Source organism: Stegodyphus dumicola, chromosome 12, assembly GCF_044657685.1.
Source record: "Stegodyphus dumicola isolate Sdum_Otavi_A_Nest chromosome 12, ASM4465768v1".
In the NCBI taxonomy this organism is placed as follows: domain Eukaryota; kingdom Metazoa; phylum Arthropoda; class Arachnida; order Araneae; family Eresidae; genus Stegodyphus; species Stegodyphus dumicola.
In genome coordinates this window covers 74,058,719-74,074,525 of record NC_140779.1, presented here as the reverse complement: position 1 = coordinate 74,074,525, position 15,807 = coordinate 74,058,719, and the positions used below count along the sequence as shown (strand labels likewise).

Sequence of the window (15,807 nt, the reverse complement as noted above, 5' to 3'; positions counted from 1 at the left end):
ATTTATTTTTTACTTTATTATTGTACTCTAATAATTGTTTTGGAAGTACACCTTAAAGCGCTTTGTCTTCCAATAAATTATCTTTTATAAGTCTATAAACCTTCACTACAATATTGCTTTCTATGTTTGTGAAAGGCATTGTATTAACTAACTCCCAAAAACTGTTTTCTGTATTTTTAAATGTGATTAACACGCATACTTATCTATCTCATTCTTAACGCAATTTTCTGTTAATATCTTTTCTTTGGAAAAGGGAAGACTAATGCAGTTATTAGTTTTCATTCAGTTAATTTCGCTCTCACTTCGCGGAAAGGCAAAAAATGCACAAAAACTTAAAGCATCTTCATTAAAAATTGTAAAATGCAGAAAAACGTAAAACACCAAATACAGTTAAAACAGTTAAGAGACAATTTTTATAATTAAAATTAGAGTTTCTATGCAAAAACAAATACAATTAAAAACAGTTAAAAGAAAATAATTTTACAATTTAAATTAGAGTTTCTACGAAAAAAAAGCAATTCTGCCAGCGAGCAGGAAGACAGATTTTTCGGAGCACAAAATTGAAACTTTCGGTCCTACTCGGCGAAGCGACACTGAAGTTGGTGTATAAACTGACTTAATTCACTATTCTCCGAAGAGTTTCAAATGTAAACAAATAGCAGCCTCGTTAAGCTTAACTTAAACTATTGCATGTAGATTAACTAACGGCATTAAAAAACTTAACCGGAACATGAGAACAACATACTTCAATCAGTTTTAAATTTAAAAATGCACAATTTAACAACATATAAGAATTTAAAAACCAAGTTCATTGAGCCGTGTTACAGAGTGGATATATATGCATATATACACAGAGAGAGAGAGAGAGAGTGGAAATTTATTAAGAAATTTTAATTTCAAAAATAAAAAATAAAAGTTTAATTATTGCTGCGAATTAATTTACAATATCATTTAAATTTTAAAAGCATATGTAAATTAAATGCACATATCTAAAACCATGAAAAAATATAATATTCCAAAAAATTAATTTTAAAAAAATTTAATGAATTTTTTAGATCAAATTTATTTGCATAAGCGAATAATTGTTGAGCAGGCAGGAGACAGACTTATTAAGGGGAGTTTCGTCATCCATATAGGCAAGGGTATAGTAAAATTCAAAACTAAATGTTGTGAATTACTAAAAAAATAAATTTAAACTAGTAGGAATTTTGAGAAATTTAGCAAGTAAAATGACAAAAATTAAAATAGTAATTAAATGTCAAAATCATTGAGGAAAAAACCCGAAATTTTTAGAAAACCAAAGTAATTTAGATACTCTTGCCTACTGAAAAATAATAATAAAAAGGCTAGTAAATAGCAAGTTTTAATTTAACTTACCTAGAAATACACATTTGAATTCCTGAGAGTGGGTTAACTTTTGCTAAATTAAGTGAGGTTGAGTAGTTTGTTTAGTTTGTTACTGCTAACTGTATAAATAGAGGGCGCTAATTCAATACAAGTTGAGTATTAAGCCGCTACCTGTGAGAGTTATTGTAAAAACCTATGCTATTAACTTGAAACTTGAAGTAATGTGAAATGTAAAATGTTTGTTTTGTGTGCAAAAATGTTGCTAACCTTGAGGCACAGTATTTATAGCATAAATAAAAGAAAAGAAGAACTGTTTAAGAATCCTGCGCCTAGACTGCAATGGTTTAATCAAACATAATCAAATGAATGAATTGTAAAAACTCCTACAGAATTAAAACGTTCTATGACTACTCGTTTTTGAGCTGTGCTAGATACGTACAAGCATTTAAAAAAAAAAAAAAAAAAAAAAAAAAAAAAAAAAAACCCTCTTCTGAATGCATTTTAAATCTATTTTGCAATTCGTTTAGGAAAAAAAAGAGTCCTTTATTTTGTCCGTATGTACAAATGTTACGTGAAAACATCATTCAAGTGGATTCGAGAGCATTCAAAATGGGTATTTTCGTTGAAATATGGTACCTGAAAATTTTCCTGAAATACCTGAAAACTTCCTTTACGTCCTTGTAAAAAGTAAAGGAACAAGGAAGTAAAAATGAAAATTAAAATATAGATATTAAAATTAATTAATGAAAATTAAAATACATATTAAAAACTCATAACCTAATTAATAAACTAAAAATAGAAAAATAATTTATTATGTAGAATGGGAGCAAGAGATTAAATAATTCTCTTAAAAAATCATTCCGAGTTTTATATGATGGATAATAAAAACGTGGGAGCCTAAATAACAAAACCTAATAATCAAATTGCCCTACTTTAAGTATACGCCATCAATTTTATACATTCATCAAGGACGACGCACTTTTATTATTCGTGACATAAAACTGAAGAAGTATTCTGTAAAGAAAATTGTTTAATCTCTTGCTTCCCTTAAACTATGACAAGTTAATTTTCTATTTTTTGCCTATTAATTAATTTCACGAGTTTTAAACAAAAGTTTTTTTTCTATTATAAAAGGTTTTATTTATCTATGTATATATTTATTTTAGTTTCGAATGTCTTTTTCGCTCGTAAGAGAAGATTAATCAGCCTGTGGCTGATAGCGAGCAATTTTTTTTTTTTTTTTGTTTGTTTTTTGTCGGTATTTTGAATATAATTCCAGCTTCCATGGGCTTCCAGTTTTCTGTATGAATAACAATAGAAGCTCGGAACATAGAATTTCTAAAACGATGGAGGTCCATCAGCCGCCGAGTGGTAAAGTCGCTGAACACTGGTAGTTCGGCCCGAGGTTAAAGTCCCGAGAACGGGCTGGCTACATGAGCGTTTTTGTGCTTTTCCCTATGTGTAACGTATATACGAGCCAGTTTCCCTTAGAAAGTCTTCCACAAAAGCATCCCTTAGGCAGATAGCCCTGAGGCTTTGCCGTAACTAAATAAACCAAACCAAATCTAAAATTATGGAAAATCGCGAGATGTGTTATTTATGGCAAACATCAATATGCGGGATAATCAGTTTTAATGGAGCTATTTGCAAATTATGAACGATTTTGAGAACAAAATTGTAACATAAATGCATAAATATCGAAATAAAGAGAAAACGATATGAAAATTTGCATATATGCATTTATAATAAATACGAAGTGCAAGATAAATGTGCAAAAAATGACTAATGCCAAAAGTGCACAAACCCTAATTTTCTGCAATATCATTTTCTGCAATTTAATTAAAATTCTTCCCCTTTTTATCCTTGCCAATGGAGTTCTTAATGCGTATGTCTGTATTTTTACATTATGTTTATTACATTGATTGAAAATTGTGCAGATTTAAAAAAAGTGACCTCAATTCGGAGACTCAGACATCGGAATCATGAAAGCGGACGGGACAGAATGGCGCTCTGTCACTTTAAAGATCGATGGCATTTAGGAAGGTCATCAATTTCTTACTTACGATGTTTGAGCTATATGATTTCTGCTTTCTTGAAGAGAAATTTGTATTTTATCTGTTGTTAAATGTCACCCATCCTAAATGATTAATTTAATGCATTAAGCGAAGGAAAATATAAAGTATTGTAAAGATTTAAAAATAGGCAGTTAATGGCTAAGTTAATTAAAATATTTGCTATTTAAGTTTGTTAGTATACATAATAATGTTTAAAAAAAATAGATTGAATAAAATAGGTTAGTACGGTTAATAAAGGTTTTTAGTAGTATTTTAGTACATTTTTACTTCCTTGTACGAAGTAAAGAGATGTATTGTAATCGCGAAAATTTTCGGGTATCATATTTCAACGAAAATACGAAAATATCTATTTTGACCGCTATCGAATGCAATTTAACGAAGCTTTTGAGTGACATCTATACGTAAAAACAAAATAAAGGACTCTTTTTTCCTCCCAAAAAAATTATAAAACTGAATAAAAATGAATTTTGAAGAGAAATTTTCGTGGCGTTTGTGTACGTACGTACATATGTATGTATGTATTTCGCATAACTCAAAAACGAGTAGCCTCAGAACGTTAAAATTCTGTATATATGACTGCTATAACAGGCAGATGCGCACATCCTATTTTGGTTGCAATCAGGTTCTTTTTTCTTATATGTGTGTAAATTGTGCATTTTTTGAATTAAAAATGATTGAATTAGGTTGTTCTTATCTTCCGCTTAAGGTTTTTATGTCTTTAGTAAATTTGCATGCAATAATTATACAATTATCAACAATTTAAAAGTTGTTAAGTACGGCTAAGACTGATTATTTTTACCGTTGCTGCCATGTTTGTTTACAATTTAAAGCTTAGCAGAATAGTGGATTTGTTGCCAAACTAGGGAAACTAAGCTTCGCAACAGCAAAGATAACGTCTTCTTTTATTATTGTTAATTAAATTACCCTTCATCCATTCTGGAATTTATTCGAGGAAATAAGTGTTTAAGATTTACTTCGTAATTTTTAATACAGATATTTTGAGCTTTTATGTATTTTTGCCTTGTCGAGAAGTGAGAACTGAATTAATTGAATGAGAAATACTAAATCGTCTGTAAAAAACTGTTTCTTTCTTTTTTTTTTAATTAAAATTTTTTTTTTATACATCGTTTTAGAGTTATTATACGAGTAGTATTTGAATAGAACATGTGGCAACGATTAGACAATTCTTTAGATGATATAAATTTTGTGCGTTGAGTTATAAAGTGAACTCTTTGCTCCGTTTCTCCTTAGAGAGATTACCATGCCTCTGGAATCTCTTATCGTCATGCGCCTTTTAGGCTTCATTCTCACTGAGCCGGCAAAATTACACTTTTGTGTAATAGTTCCAACGATATGTTTATAAGCTGAAGCTATAAAATTAATGAAATGTAACGCTGTTAAGTGAATCTAGCGCCAAAGTGTTGCGATGGTAAACAAATATAGGGAATTTTAAAGTGTGTATCGAGCTCTGTTTTAAATGACAAATTTTAATTAATTTGTTAACGTTTATTTATTTTTAGAAATGTTGCAAAAACGTCCTAAATGTTTTTCGATGTAAAATAAAAGTGTGGGAGTATAGAAGTATATTAAAAATACCTTTTGAGCAGTTAAGCAGAGACCCATAATACCAGTTTTAGAAACAACTAAATAAGGGAGGTTTTTCAAACTACGAACTTAGCCTACCAGCTCTTGAGCGGATAATACTGCTGAACAGTGGTAGTTCGAATCCGGGTTCAGATCTTGGTAGCCGAGCCGGGTCAATCCATACAGCCTTGCGAACAGACCGGCTGTATGGACGTTTTCCTGTTTTTGCCATTTTTAACATGAATACGAGGCAGTTTTCCTTAAAATATTTTTCACGGAGGCATTCTTACCTGTAAGGATGATAGCTCTTATGTGCTTTGCCTTAATTCAATAAATCCAGTCCATTCAAGATACCATAACTTCAGTGACATTGTACTGCTTTGTATATAAAGTATATTTTGTGTCAACTAACTCATTTTTTTTATGCTTTGGAACTGAACTGTCGTTTCTGTTTTTCGTTAGCTCACATGATGAAGTAAATGAGTTAAGCATGTTTAAGTCGGAATTTTTGAAAGTTTTAGGCAGAGCTTTCGGCAGCAATGCTCTCCGTAGTACTATTAGCTTACCCAACACTGAAACAATAGTATTTGCGTTTTCGTGGTTTTCCTCATGTGTTACGTGTATACTTGCCATTTTCTCTTAGAAAGCCCTTCCCTAAGGCAAATAGCCCTAATGTGATTTGCCAGAATCAACAAAGCCAAAAGTATGCTACAATAGTTATCCGGCATTAGCCATTTTGCTAGCCGCAGTAAATCATGTAATTTGTAATTTGAACCAACGATAGGCTATTCGATTTGCAGTCTCCTGCATCGAGTTTAATTTAAATCATAAGTTTAACTTTCTGTTAACTAACATCACGCAAATAGTGGAGATATAATTTATAAGCACAAGTTGCGCATTTGTTCAATTTAAAGCTTTGAATAAAAATGTTTATTTAAACCTTCCTAGAACTCTCTTGCACTTTCACAGATGGAATAATAATTTGCTTGTCAGTTTTAGTAGGGCTGAAGAACTTTCTGTTAATTTTCAGAGAGAAACTGTATATATTAATGTATAAAAAGCTCAAATTTTTGTTGGGGTCATATAAAGAAAAAGACATCAAGAAAAGTTTTTTCTTAAATGAATTAGTTAAAAAATTATCAGCCAATTAAAGTTAGCGGACTTACTTAAAATTTTGGGTGATTTTGCATAAATATTGTCTAAGGCAACTAAATATCTTAAGTTTTCGAAACGTAAATTTAAACGGATTCAAACCTTATGTGAAACAAATATTTATGCGCAGGTATAGCTTTCCAACTCCAAATAGTAAAAATGCCAAAATTTGACATTTTGTAATCAACGAATTTATAGAACTTCTAAAATTGACGATCTCGTTTCATCTGAAAATTATGCCATATAATTTTAGCAATTTCTTTTAAGGCTCTCTCTCTATATATAATGTATATATACATTATAAATATGAAATGAGATAGAATTTGTTGACACTAAAGAGACTATGATTTACGATGATTGACGGAGCATAGGCGCAAGCAGCAAACAAGAAGTGTTCAACCGTCATGTGCTTTAACGTGATGGGAATAATTGATTCTAATTAATCCAAGCGTCTAAAAATTTCTTTCACGCCATATATAACGTGTATACAAGTAATTTATTTCCCTTAGAACGTTCAGACATACTTCCTATCAGGCAGATAGCCTTCGCGTGCTTTGACATAATCAAATAAACCAAATCAAACTAAATCTTTCTTTCATTCCGGAGCGGAATATATAGTACATAAGAGGTTTCGTGGGTTCGCCAAATAGTTGGCTCCATGGCAAAGCCACGAATATGCATTTTGTTCTCTTTTCACGTGCACTCATTTTCTGTCTTAGTTTTTAATGTCTTAAATGTAAACCCTCACCTAGCAATGATTCTGCGGCTTCATGGCTTTAACAGATGGTGATATGTAGTGTAAATATGAACCAGTTTCGCTAAGAAAATCCTGGAAGGAATCATAACTGTTTAGAGGTAAAGGGTAATACAATACAGGGTGATTCTAAATTGTTTTTTACAGATTAAGAGGGGTGATAGTGCTCATTCAGATGAGCAATAATTACCATGGGAACATAGGGTCACATTCCACTCTGAGAGGCAGAAAAGAAGAATATTAAAATTCCAACCTAAACTTACAACAGTGGTTGGGAGAGCGAATGAATGAGACCAAAAGTTGCGCAATCAGTTTAGTGAAAAACTCACAGAGTGAACAAAATGGATAAAACCGAAAACTTGGCGTTCGAGTGTTAATTCGAGTTCAAACTTAGATGACAAGCACTCCAATGCACATCTTTTGTTCGCTAGGTCTCAACCTCGCAAACGATTGCAACAAGTTAATTATCGAATTCAAGGGCTGAATATTATCAACTAACTTCAACTTCCGCTGTATGCCGAGATTAGAATGAAAAGTTCATGCTGTGTTCCGGGTGTCAGAACTTCGTCTCTCGTAAAAGGGAGTTTCAAGTAGAATGAGCGCAGCACAGTTAAGTTCAGGACGACAAGATAGAAGATGGCGAAGGGGGGAAAAATTGCTACCTTAGTAGTATCAAACCCTACCTTGAGTTGGAGTTAATTAATAATATTCAGCCCTTGAATAAGATAATTAACTTGTTGCAATCGTTTGCGAGGTTAAGATCCTGCAAACCAAAGATGTGCATTTGAGTGCTTACCATCAAAGTCTGAGCTCGAATTAACACTCGAACGCCAGGTTTTCGGTTTTATCCATTTTGTGCTCTCTTTGTGAGTTTTTCACTGTACTGCAACTTTTGGTCTCATTCATTCGCTCTCACAACGCTCTTGGTTCAGGTTGGAATTTTAATATTCCTCTTTTCTGCCTGTTAGAGTGGAATGCGACCCTATGTTCTATGGTAATTATTGCTCATCTGGATGAGTACTATCACCCCTCTTAATTTGTAAAAACAATTTAAAATCACCCTTTATAATAGTTTTCATACGATCAATCAAGCATTAGCTGAGATTATCTTAAAAGAAGTAAATATATCAGTACCTTAGTTTTTAGAAGCGCTTTTGCTATATGAAAGGGAAATGCGGAGTGAGAATCTATCAAGTTTTATAACATCTCGATGTCTTGGAGGCGAAAGACACTATCAGTTTTCTGCATCTGAAAAGTTTACAACCCCCACGGTAAGGAGGAATACGAAGAAGAGAGTGTGAGGAAAAAAGAAACTGTTATTTATATCTTTCAACCCCACAATCCTCTTTTGGGAACCTCTTTAGCAGCTTGTACACGAACTTTTTCATTGATATCTCTTGCCGAGAGCACAGGATAACAAACTTTATGAAATTCTTAAAAACAGTGTAATTCATTCGATATGTATTGTTATCAAAGGAGAAGGAGGTGGTATCAACAAAGAAATGAGCGTTTTCTTCAATCAATTAAAAGAGTAAGTTTCTTTTTAACAGTTTTGAAAATACAAATGATTTACAAATTATATGCCAGGATCCTGATAAGAATATATTTTACGAAACATTATGTTTATTAAAACTGTATATAACAGTTCATGTGTAAGTATGGCTAATGAAGCGATTAAAAAAATTATATCATACTAGATCTGTTTGACTTTGCCTGTGTTTGGAATTTTTTTCTTTCATAAAACTCAACACGTAGTGTTTTGAACTTCTCGAGATACAATCCAAATCCAAAAAGTGGCAAAGTTCACAGAGATCTGAATATCATAATAAAGAATTGTTTCTTGAGTTCTCAGTCTTAGCAAATACGAAAATAATAAAATACAACACATTTTTAGGCAATCCTAGTCTAACGATTTTTGATAGCAAAAAAAAAAAAAACAGTATCATGTCATTCATGTTTCTGGTAATTTACCTATACAGGTAATGTGTTACTTTTGAATTTTGCTATATTGTTGTTTCATTTATGCTATTTATAAATGTGGTTTTCTAACAGGATGATTTATCGAACTGTTCATTCATTGCACAAAATTGAAATGAATGAACAGTTCGATAAATCATTCATTTCATTGCACAAAATTGAAATGAATGTTAATTTTACATTTAAGTGTTTATCTTTATAGAAAAAATAATATAATTGGTTTCATTTTAATCCTTTCTAACCTTTCTATATCAACTACGTAGCTTAAAATAATCACTACTTTTTTTCATCAGAGAAGAAAAAATAAAAGTGCAAAATAAATCTAGGGGTTATTTTCATTTAAGTAAAATCTTTAAAATTGTAATACATATAGCTTATCCGTACAATAAAGTGAGCCAGTCTTTCCTGATAATATTCTGAAAATACGAAACTATTGCTGCTTACGAATGCTTATTATGGGAGAGATATTTTATGAGCAATAAGATTGCTGATAAATCATCTATTGCACAAACAGGAGGCTTCATGCAGCTGTATCATTTTCATTTACAAATATTAGACTATTATTTATATTTTCCAAACAATTCACATAAGAATAAAATAATAATAATTTCTTGTTTTTTTAATTCTCTGTTGCTTCAACCGTTGTTTCGCAAAAATAGCTGAACTAATGACAAAATTTCTCTGGATGGATATAGCGGCTGAAAGCTGTCTAGTGCTTTTATTTGCGTAAACTAGTCGAAGACATAAATGAATTTTGAAGTTTTAGAATATCTTAAATTCACTTCACAATTATTAATATCATATGTTATTTATACCTGCTTCCCCCCCCCCGAACTCCGTAACTTTGACTAATACGATGTCGCATTTTGAGTAGTTTTAACTCCTAGGAAGAGAACAGAAATAATCTGGATATATTAGACTACGTGGCATCGAGAAATTTCACAGTTAACCAATCTGCAGACAACAAAAGGAAACTGAGAAACATAGATTCCAAGACAAAAAGTCTGCATATCAGCACTTATTCTAAAACAGAAACTATTAATTAAAACTGCTTTTAGAAGAAGAAATTCATCTAAAAGAATTTCGTGGCATCGAGAAATTTCACAGTTAACCAATTTGCAGACAACAAAAGGCAACTGAGAAGCATAGATTCCAAGACAAAAAACTGCATATTAGCACTTCATTCCAGAACAGAAACTATTAATTAAAAATGCTTTTAGAAGATATTGAGGCAAATTGCAGCACGAGTTCCCAAACTATGCGTTATTTCATTTTCTACAAACTCTTTTATTGCTATCAACTAAATTGTAAAAGATTTTCTGCATTCAGATAGTTTATCATAAAGTTCAGAATAGATCAGAATGAATTCAAGCATTTATTTTTTACATTTGTTTCGTATTTTTCATAAAAAAATGATTTTAGTTATAAATATAGTTATACAGTGTTCTGACTTTCCTGTCTTTCCCTCAATTTGTTTAGACTTCTGTTTCCTAGTTCGTAACAGCACTGAATTACGTTAGTTTAATGTTAAAAATATGATAAATATGTTGTGAATAATAATTAGCATTACCCTCGTGAAATTTTACCCTTCCCTCATTATTGACATTGCGATATATTAAAATATTTCTGTCATCATCTTTGAGACCGCACAACAGCGTTTATTAAATTATTATTCGTAATTAATAAGTTCTTATTCATCAACATAAATAAATATTTTTTAATAATATTAAAAGATCCTTTTTCGCTAGTGGCAAAACATAAGTTTGAAAAATCAACGTGCTGTGCAAAATTGTTTTATTACTGGAAAAGAAAAATGATTCTCCATACCTGTAAAATTAATTTGTTTTTAGAACTATTACTTTATAAAAACTGATTGTCATTGAAGTCAAGTGACTATTATTGCAATAATATAAATTGGCTATGCATTATATACGAATTTTAAACATTGACATCAAGCAATCTTTTTATAAACATGCATTACTAACACTTGCTGCTTGTGTTTAAGGTAGAAGGAACTGATTTGCGATTTCTTCTAAGAATCTCAATCCTTTCTGCAAAATTTATTTCTATACAAATATCTGTTTTTAATTTTAAAGGTACGCTTTTGATTTTTGTTTCCTGAAAATAAATTAATTATCTATCATATTTAAGAATATGATTTCTCCGAAGAATACAAAATTAAATGAAAACTGTTTTAAATACTTGGATTTTTCATTTAGAGCTTCGTTGCATGCTTTCTTTTCATCTTTTATGTATTTTATAGTGCTATTTCGAGGGATGATATTGCTTATGTTATATATTTAAACACTGCTTAAAAGAATTTGTCTCTTGCATTGTTTGATAGCGAAGTTAATTAGATAACGTATCACGGTAGAATCCTTAATATACAAAAATGAAAATGAGGAACTCATTTAGTTCCTGTTGTAAGAATTCCCTTAGTTAAAAAATAATGAGAACGTAAATGTAAACTTATGTAATTTAATAACTTGTACAAATTTCGATATATGAAACTTATTGTTTTTTATAGTTTCAGATCAGCGATGTGCTATTTTATACATTGATTTCAGTTTATTTATTTTAGTAGAAACAGTCCACTAAAATATTAAGCAATAGTAAACAAATGAGTACTTTATGTTGTTAGATAAGAAACGGTATATTAAATGAGGAATTGAACTAGTAAAGGATGCACACTTGATTCTAATGAAAATGCGTACTATACATCCTGTACTCTAAAAGAGAGCTTTGCTATCACTTGTGATATCCGTATTGTGTAAATATTTTGAAACTGGGAATAAATTAAAGATATCTCTTTAAAAATATGCAGTAACAGGATATTGTATCAGCAGTAACAGGATCTTTAAAAATATGCAGTAACAAGAAATGTTTCTAAAACACATTCTGGAAGTAAATCAGCACAGGACTTGTAAAAAAATTCCATGAATGTTGTGAACTCAATTCCCATACTACTCACTCTTTGAACTAACTGAACTGAATTTTTACCTCAATAAATTTCATATTATATAATGATACGAGGTGTGGGCATTTCCAGAAAGTTCGAAATCTTGATCTGTATTGGAAATATTCATAAGCTTCATTGTTTCTGAAAGCTGCGAAAAGCTAGTTCTATTAGCAATGCATGCATGCAGAAAATATGAATTAGCATAAAGTTTTCCGCAGTAACTGCACAAAACAATTAAGAAGATATTTAAAAATTTAATGGGTTTATCTGGTATGATTAAACCTTGTTACTTGTTTAACTATGCCTGTTAAACTTTCGCTTGCTATAAATTATCGCTTCACACTTACTATAAGGCACCACACATTTCAATAACATAGGCAAGAAGTAAAACTTAATAAAATATTTATTTTAAAAGCTACGCCTTGTAGTACAAATAAAATTTAGCAATTACTAGCCGCCGCTACTTCTAGAACCTCGGTTATTCAAATGCTTAAATACGTACAAAGAACCTAACCTCCAGTCTTTAACTTGCTAACATACATAAAAATCACTCACGCAGATCAGGCTACAGGCGGGTATCTCAGGTTAATCACTACTACTAATGCAGTGGTTCTCAACGTTTTTTGCCCCACGCACCCTTTTCATCATTGCTAAACAATCATCCCCATGTTTCCAAAACCCGAAAAATTCATATACGTTTATTCAAGTTTAGATTATTTTTAACGTGCGTTATAAATTAAGCAAGAAAAGGTATAGAGAATGCTCATAAATATCAAAGCTTTATAGAGACATTAGGTATTTTTTGAAAGCAGGAAAGATAAAAAAATGAGCAACGTCTTCGCGGAGAATCGAACCACAGACCTATGGATTATTATTTTATTATTTTTAACGTGCGTTATAAATTAAGCAAGAAAAGGTATAGAGAATGCTCATAAATATCAAAGCTTTATAGAGACATTAGGTATTTTTTGAAAGCAGGAAAGATAAAAAATGAGCAACGTCTTCGCCGAGAATCGAACCACAGACCTATGGAATACGCGCTAAGCTTGCTGGCCACTACACTACGAAGGCATGTTAAGAAGGCGGGAGAAATACATTATAACTTGAGTAAAAGCAGATTTTGCATTCATAAATTAAAACTAAATATTTGGTAAGTAAATATAAATCTGACTTCATTCCCCACCGGGAACTATCAAACTCCCCTTGTATTGAGAACCCTTGTAATAACAGTTTGCTAGAGTTTTCTTTCTAAATTGCAAATTCACTCGTTATTTGCACACAATATACTCTGCATTTAATGATGGCTAGAAAAGTATAGGAAAGTATAGGAAATAATTATCATAATATTGTTTAGCTTAATAGCTCTACAAGCTCTATTTTCAGTATAATAAAAAATTTCGTATTGATTGCGTCGTTTATTTGCTACAAACTGATAAAATATTTCAAGATCCTTGTACGGAATCTATGCCTAGAGAGATGTCTTTCTGTTTTGAAGAGGAGAAATTAAAATTTCCCTTTGTTTTCTTTCTGTGCAGAAAGTTTTTCCCATCCTTTAGAACAATGGAAACCTTTCAACATATTTTACGAGGCCACTCGATGAGAGTCCTTCAGTTAGCACATGCAATTCTTGTTAAGAGGTCATCGTTATTTTGAAGGCAAAATGCGCTTCGGAACTAAAAAATCTAAGACACGAGTAATATGCGTATTATTATGCTTATTTAAGAATTACATTTACTCCATTTTAACAAGTCTATTTAATTAATCGTATTTTCTGTGTTGCAGCGGACCTAAATGAGAATGAATTTTAAAATTTATCCTCACATGCCTTTTTTTCTTGACTTCTTGTGCGATTAACATGCTAGCGCCCAATAGCAATAAGGAAACTGTCACCGGTTAGATTCCGAGAGATATAAAATAAGGGACATAATAAAATAAGGGTTTTTCGCTTTCATGAAAATACTCTCTCTAAGATAAAAGTGAAGTGATGCGAAAAAGCAGGTGCAGGCGCCACGAACTCGTCTGTTGAAAGCACGCCGGAAAACGTTTTGCTCATCCCACAGCAAAAGAAAAATTTAGGAAAAGAAGAGTGGTCGGGACTGTCTGCTTAATAGCCAGCCCGTCGCACATGTGTGCGGGAAGGAAACTACGCGCGTTGCGTCATGAAAAGTGACGTGATTCTTCTTGGTTCTTCTTCCCGCGAGATTTATACACCTATTTGTTTTGTTTTGTTCAATCTTTCCTAGCCGGCTTCCTGCGTCTCTTGTTGCTCGACTTCATTTGCGGAGTAGATAGAACATGGACAAGCTATAGTGACAATAAAACTTCGCGATGCCCACAAACTATGTATCCTTCTATAGCAGCAGAACTAAGTTCCAGATCATCAGAAGGGTGAGTTCTGTTATTGTTTCTCTCGTAGGCGAACTGATCAAGGACACCGAAGAGGAGTGCGTGTGGATAAGGGATGTTTTCTACCGCGTGTACGCCAAGTGACTTATTTACACTTGGTTATCTTATATACGTGATAAAGGGCATATCGTTTTAGTGGCGTTTTCCCACACGAGTGTAGATTACAATAAGGCAGGTTTACTTATATTTTAAAACGATTTTCTTCTTTATCATATATGATTCATATAAAACGAGCATTAGTTCCTGTAAAAATTATTTTAATTTTATTGAATTGTAAATGCTTTTTTAATTTGTTACTATTTTTTATGAATAGGTTATAACCTGCTGTCGATACTTGACAGTTAACTTTGCGGGTGACTCCATATAATACAGCCATTAGGTTTCTAAACGTCGGCATCAGATTTATAAATTTTGAAAAGCGTCGTCTTATAAAAATTGCAATTGAAAAAAAAAAAAAAAAAAAAAAAAAAAAAACCTAGGAAAAGCAACAATAGGCTTCAAAAATCAGCATAACTACGACATATTTCGCTGAGAAATATATAGTCTAAAAATAGTAATAATTAGTTAAAGATATGGCACGCTGTCCCCGTAAAACACACGAAAATAGGTTGGATTTGTATGTAACTTCGATATCTGATGAACAAATACGTATATAATACTAATTAGAATACTATAATGAATAGAATGCATATTACGCATGATGTATATAACATCATGCATAATATGTGGCCAGCAATATAACATAAACATATTATGTTTTTATTATATTGCTGGATTTCGTATCTACTTCCATTAATAGTATTCCAGTAAGAAATTAAAGGATTCTGAAATAAAATATAATCTACCTTGATAAACCCTACAAAATTATTATATTAATGAAGAGAAAATTTTGAATTGAATTAAATAATCTATTTATGAAGAGAAAATTTTGAATTTAATAGAGTTGAATCACTGCTCATTCTTGTGTCTGTAACTTAATAAGACATGAAAAATTAAACCTTATAAGGTATTTCTCCCGCCTTCATAGATGCCTTCGTTGTGTAGTGGTCAGCACACTGAGCCGGTATTTCAGAGGTCAGTGGTTCGATTCCCGGCGAAGGCGGTTGCTTATTTTTCAATCTGTCTTTCTTTCAGAAAACTCCTAATGTCTCTACAACCTCACTTTCATAATTACGAGGTATAACATGAGCTGGTGCATAACCTAAAGCGGGGACTAAGATTTTTGCTTTTTTCCTTTATAGAACTCACAAGTAAGTTATACCAGAACTAGTGTCAAAATTTAAAAAATGTTTCAGACTGTTGGGGAAAAAACTTAAATGTTTTATATAAGAGCATAAGAATTTAAGCGAAGAGTTTGAAATAACTTTACGCTGCAGTAACTATGACCGCTTGAGGTTGCTTCTGTGGATAGAGATAGTCGTGAATTATGAAAAAGAACAAGACGTCGACATATAATTTAGATATATGTTATAATACTCAACTAGAATTCTGACCTAAGATATCAAAAGACAACAAATACAGTGTATGTTATACTGAGACTAGTTTCACTTGTC

General features: G+C 31.6%; 1 protein-coding gene across 8 annotated transcripts in view; it reads left to right on the top strand.

Annotated features, from left to right (window-relative positions):
- Window positions 1-15,807, top strand: part of LOC118183057 (calpain-B-like) — a 207,537-nt gene that overhangs the window by 70,889 nt on the left and 120,841 nt on the right. Inside the window, exon 1 of one of the 8 annotated variants that reach the window (XM_035352478.2) lies at window positions 8,302-8,443. The exons of 6 other annotated variants lie outside the window; for them this stretch is intronic. In XM_035352478.2, the coding sequence (XP_035208369.1) occupies window positions 8,372-8,443 (72 nt within the window). In that variant the 5' untranslated portion in view covers window positions 8,302-8,371. Of the gene's footprint in view, window positions 1-8,301; window positions 8,444-13,996; window positions 14,237-15,807 lie in introns of those variants that run through there. One more of the 8 variants, XM_085806583.1, reaches the window with a different exon arrangement.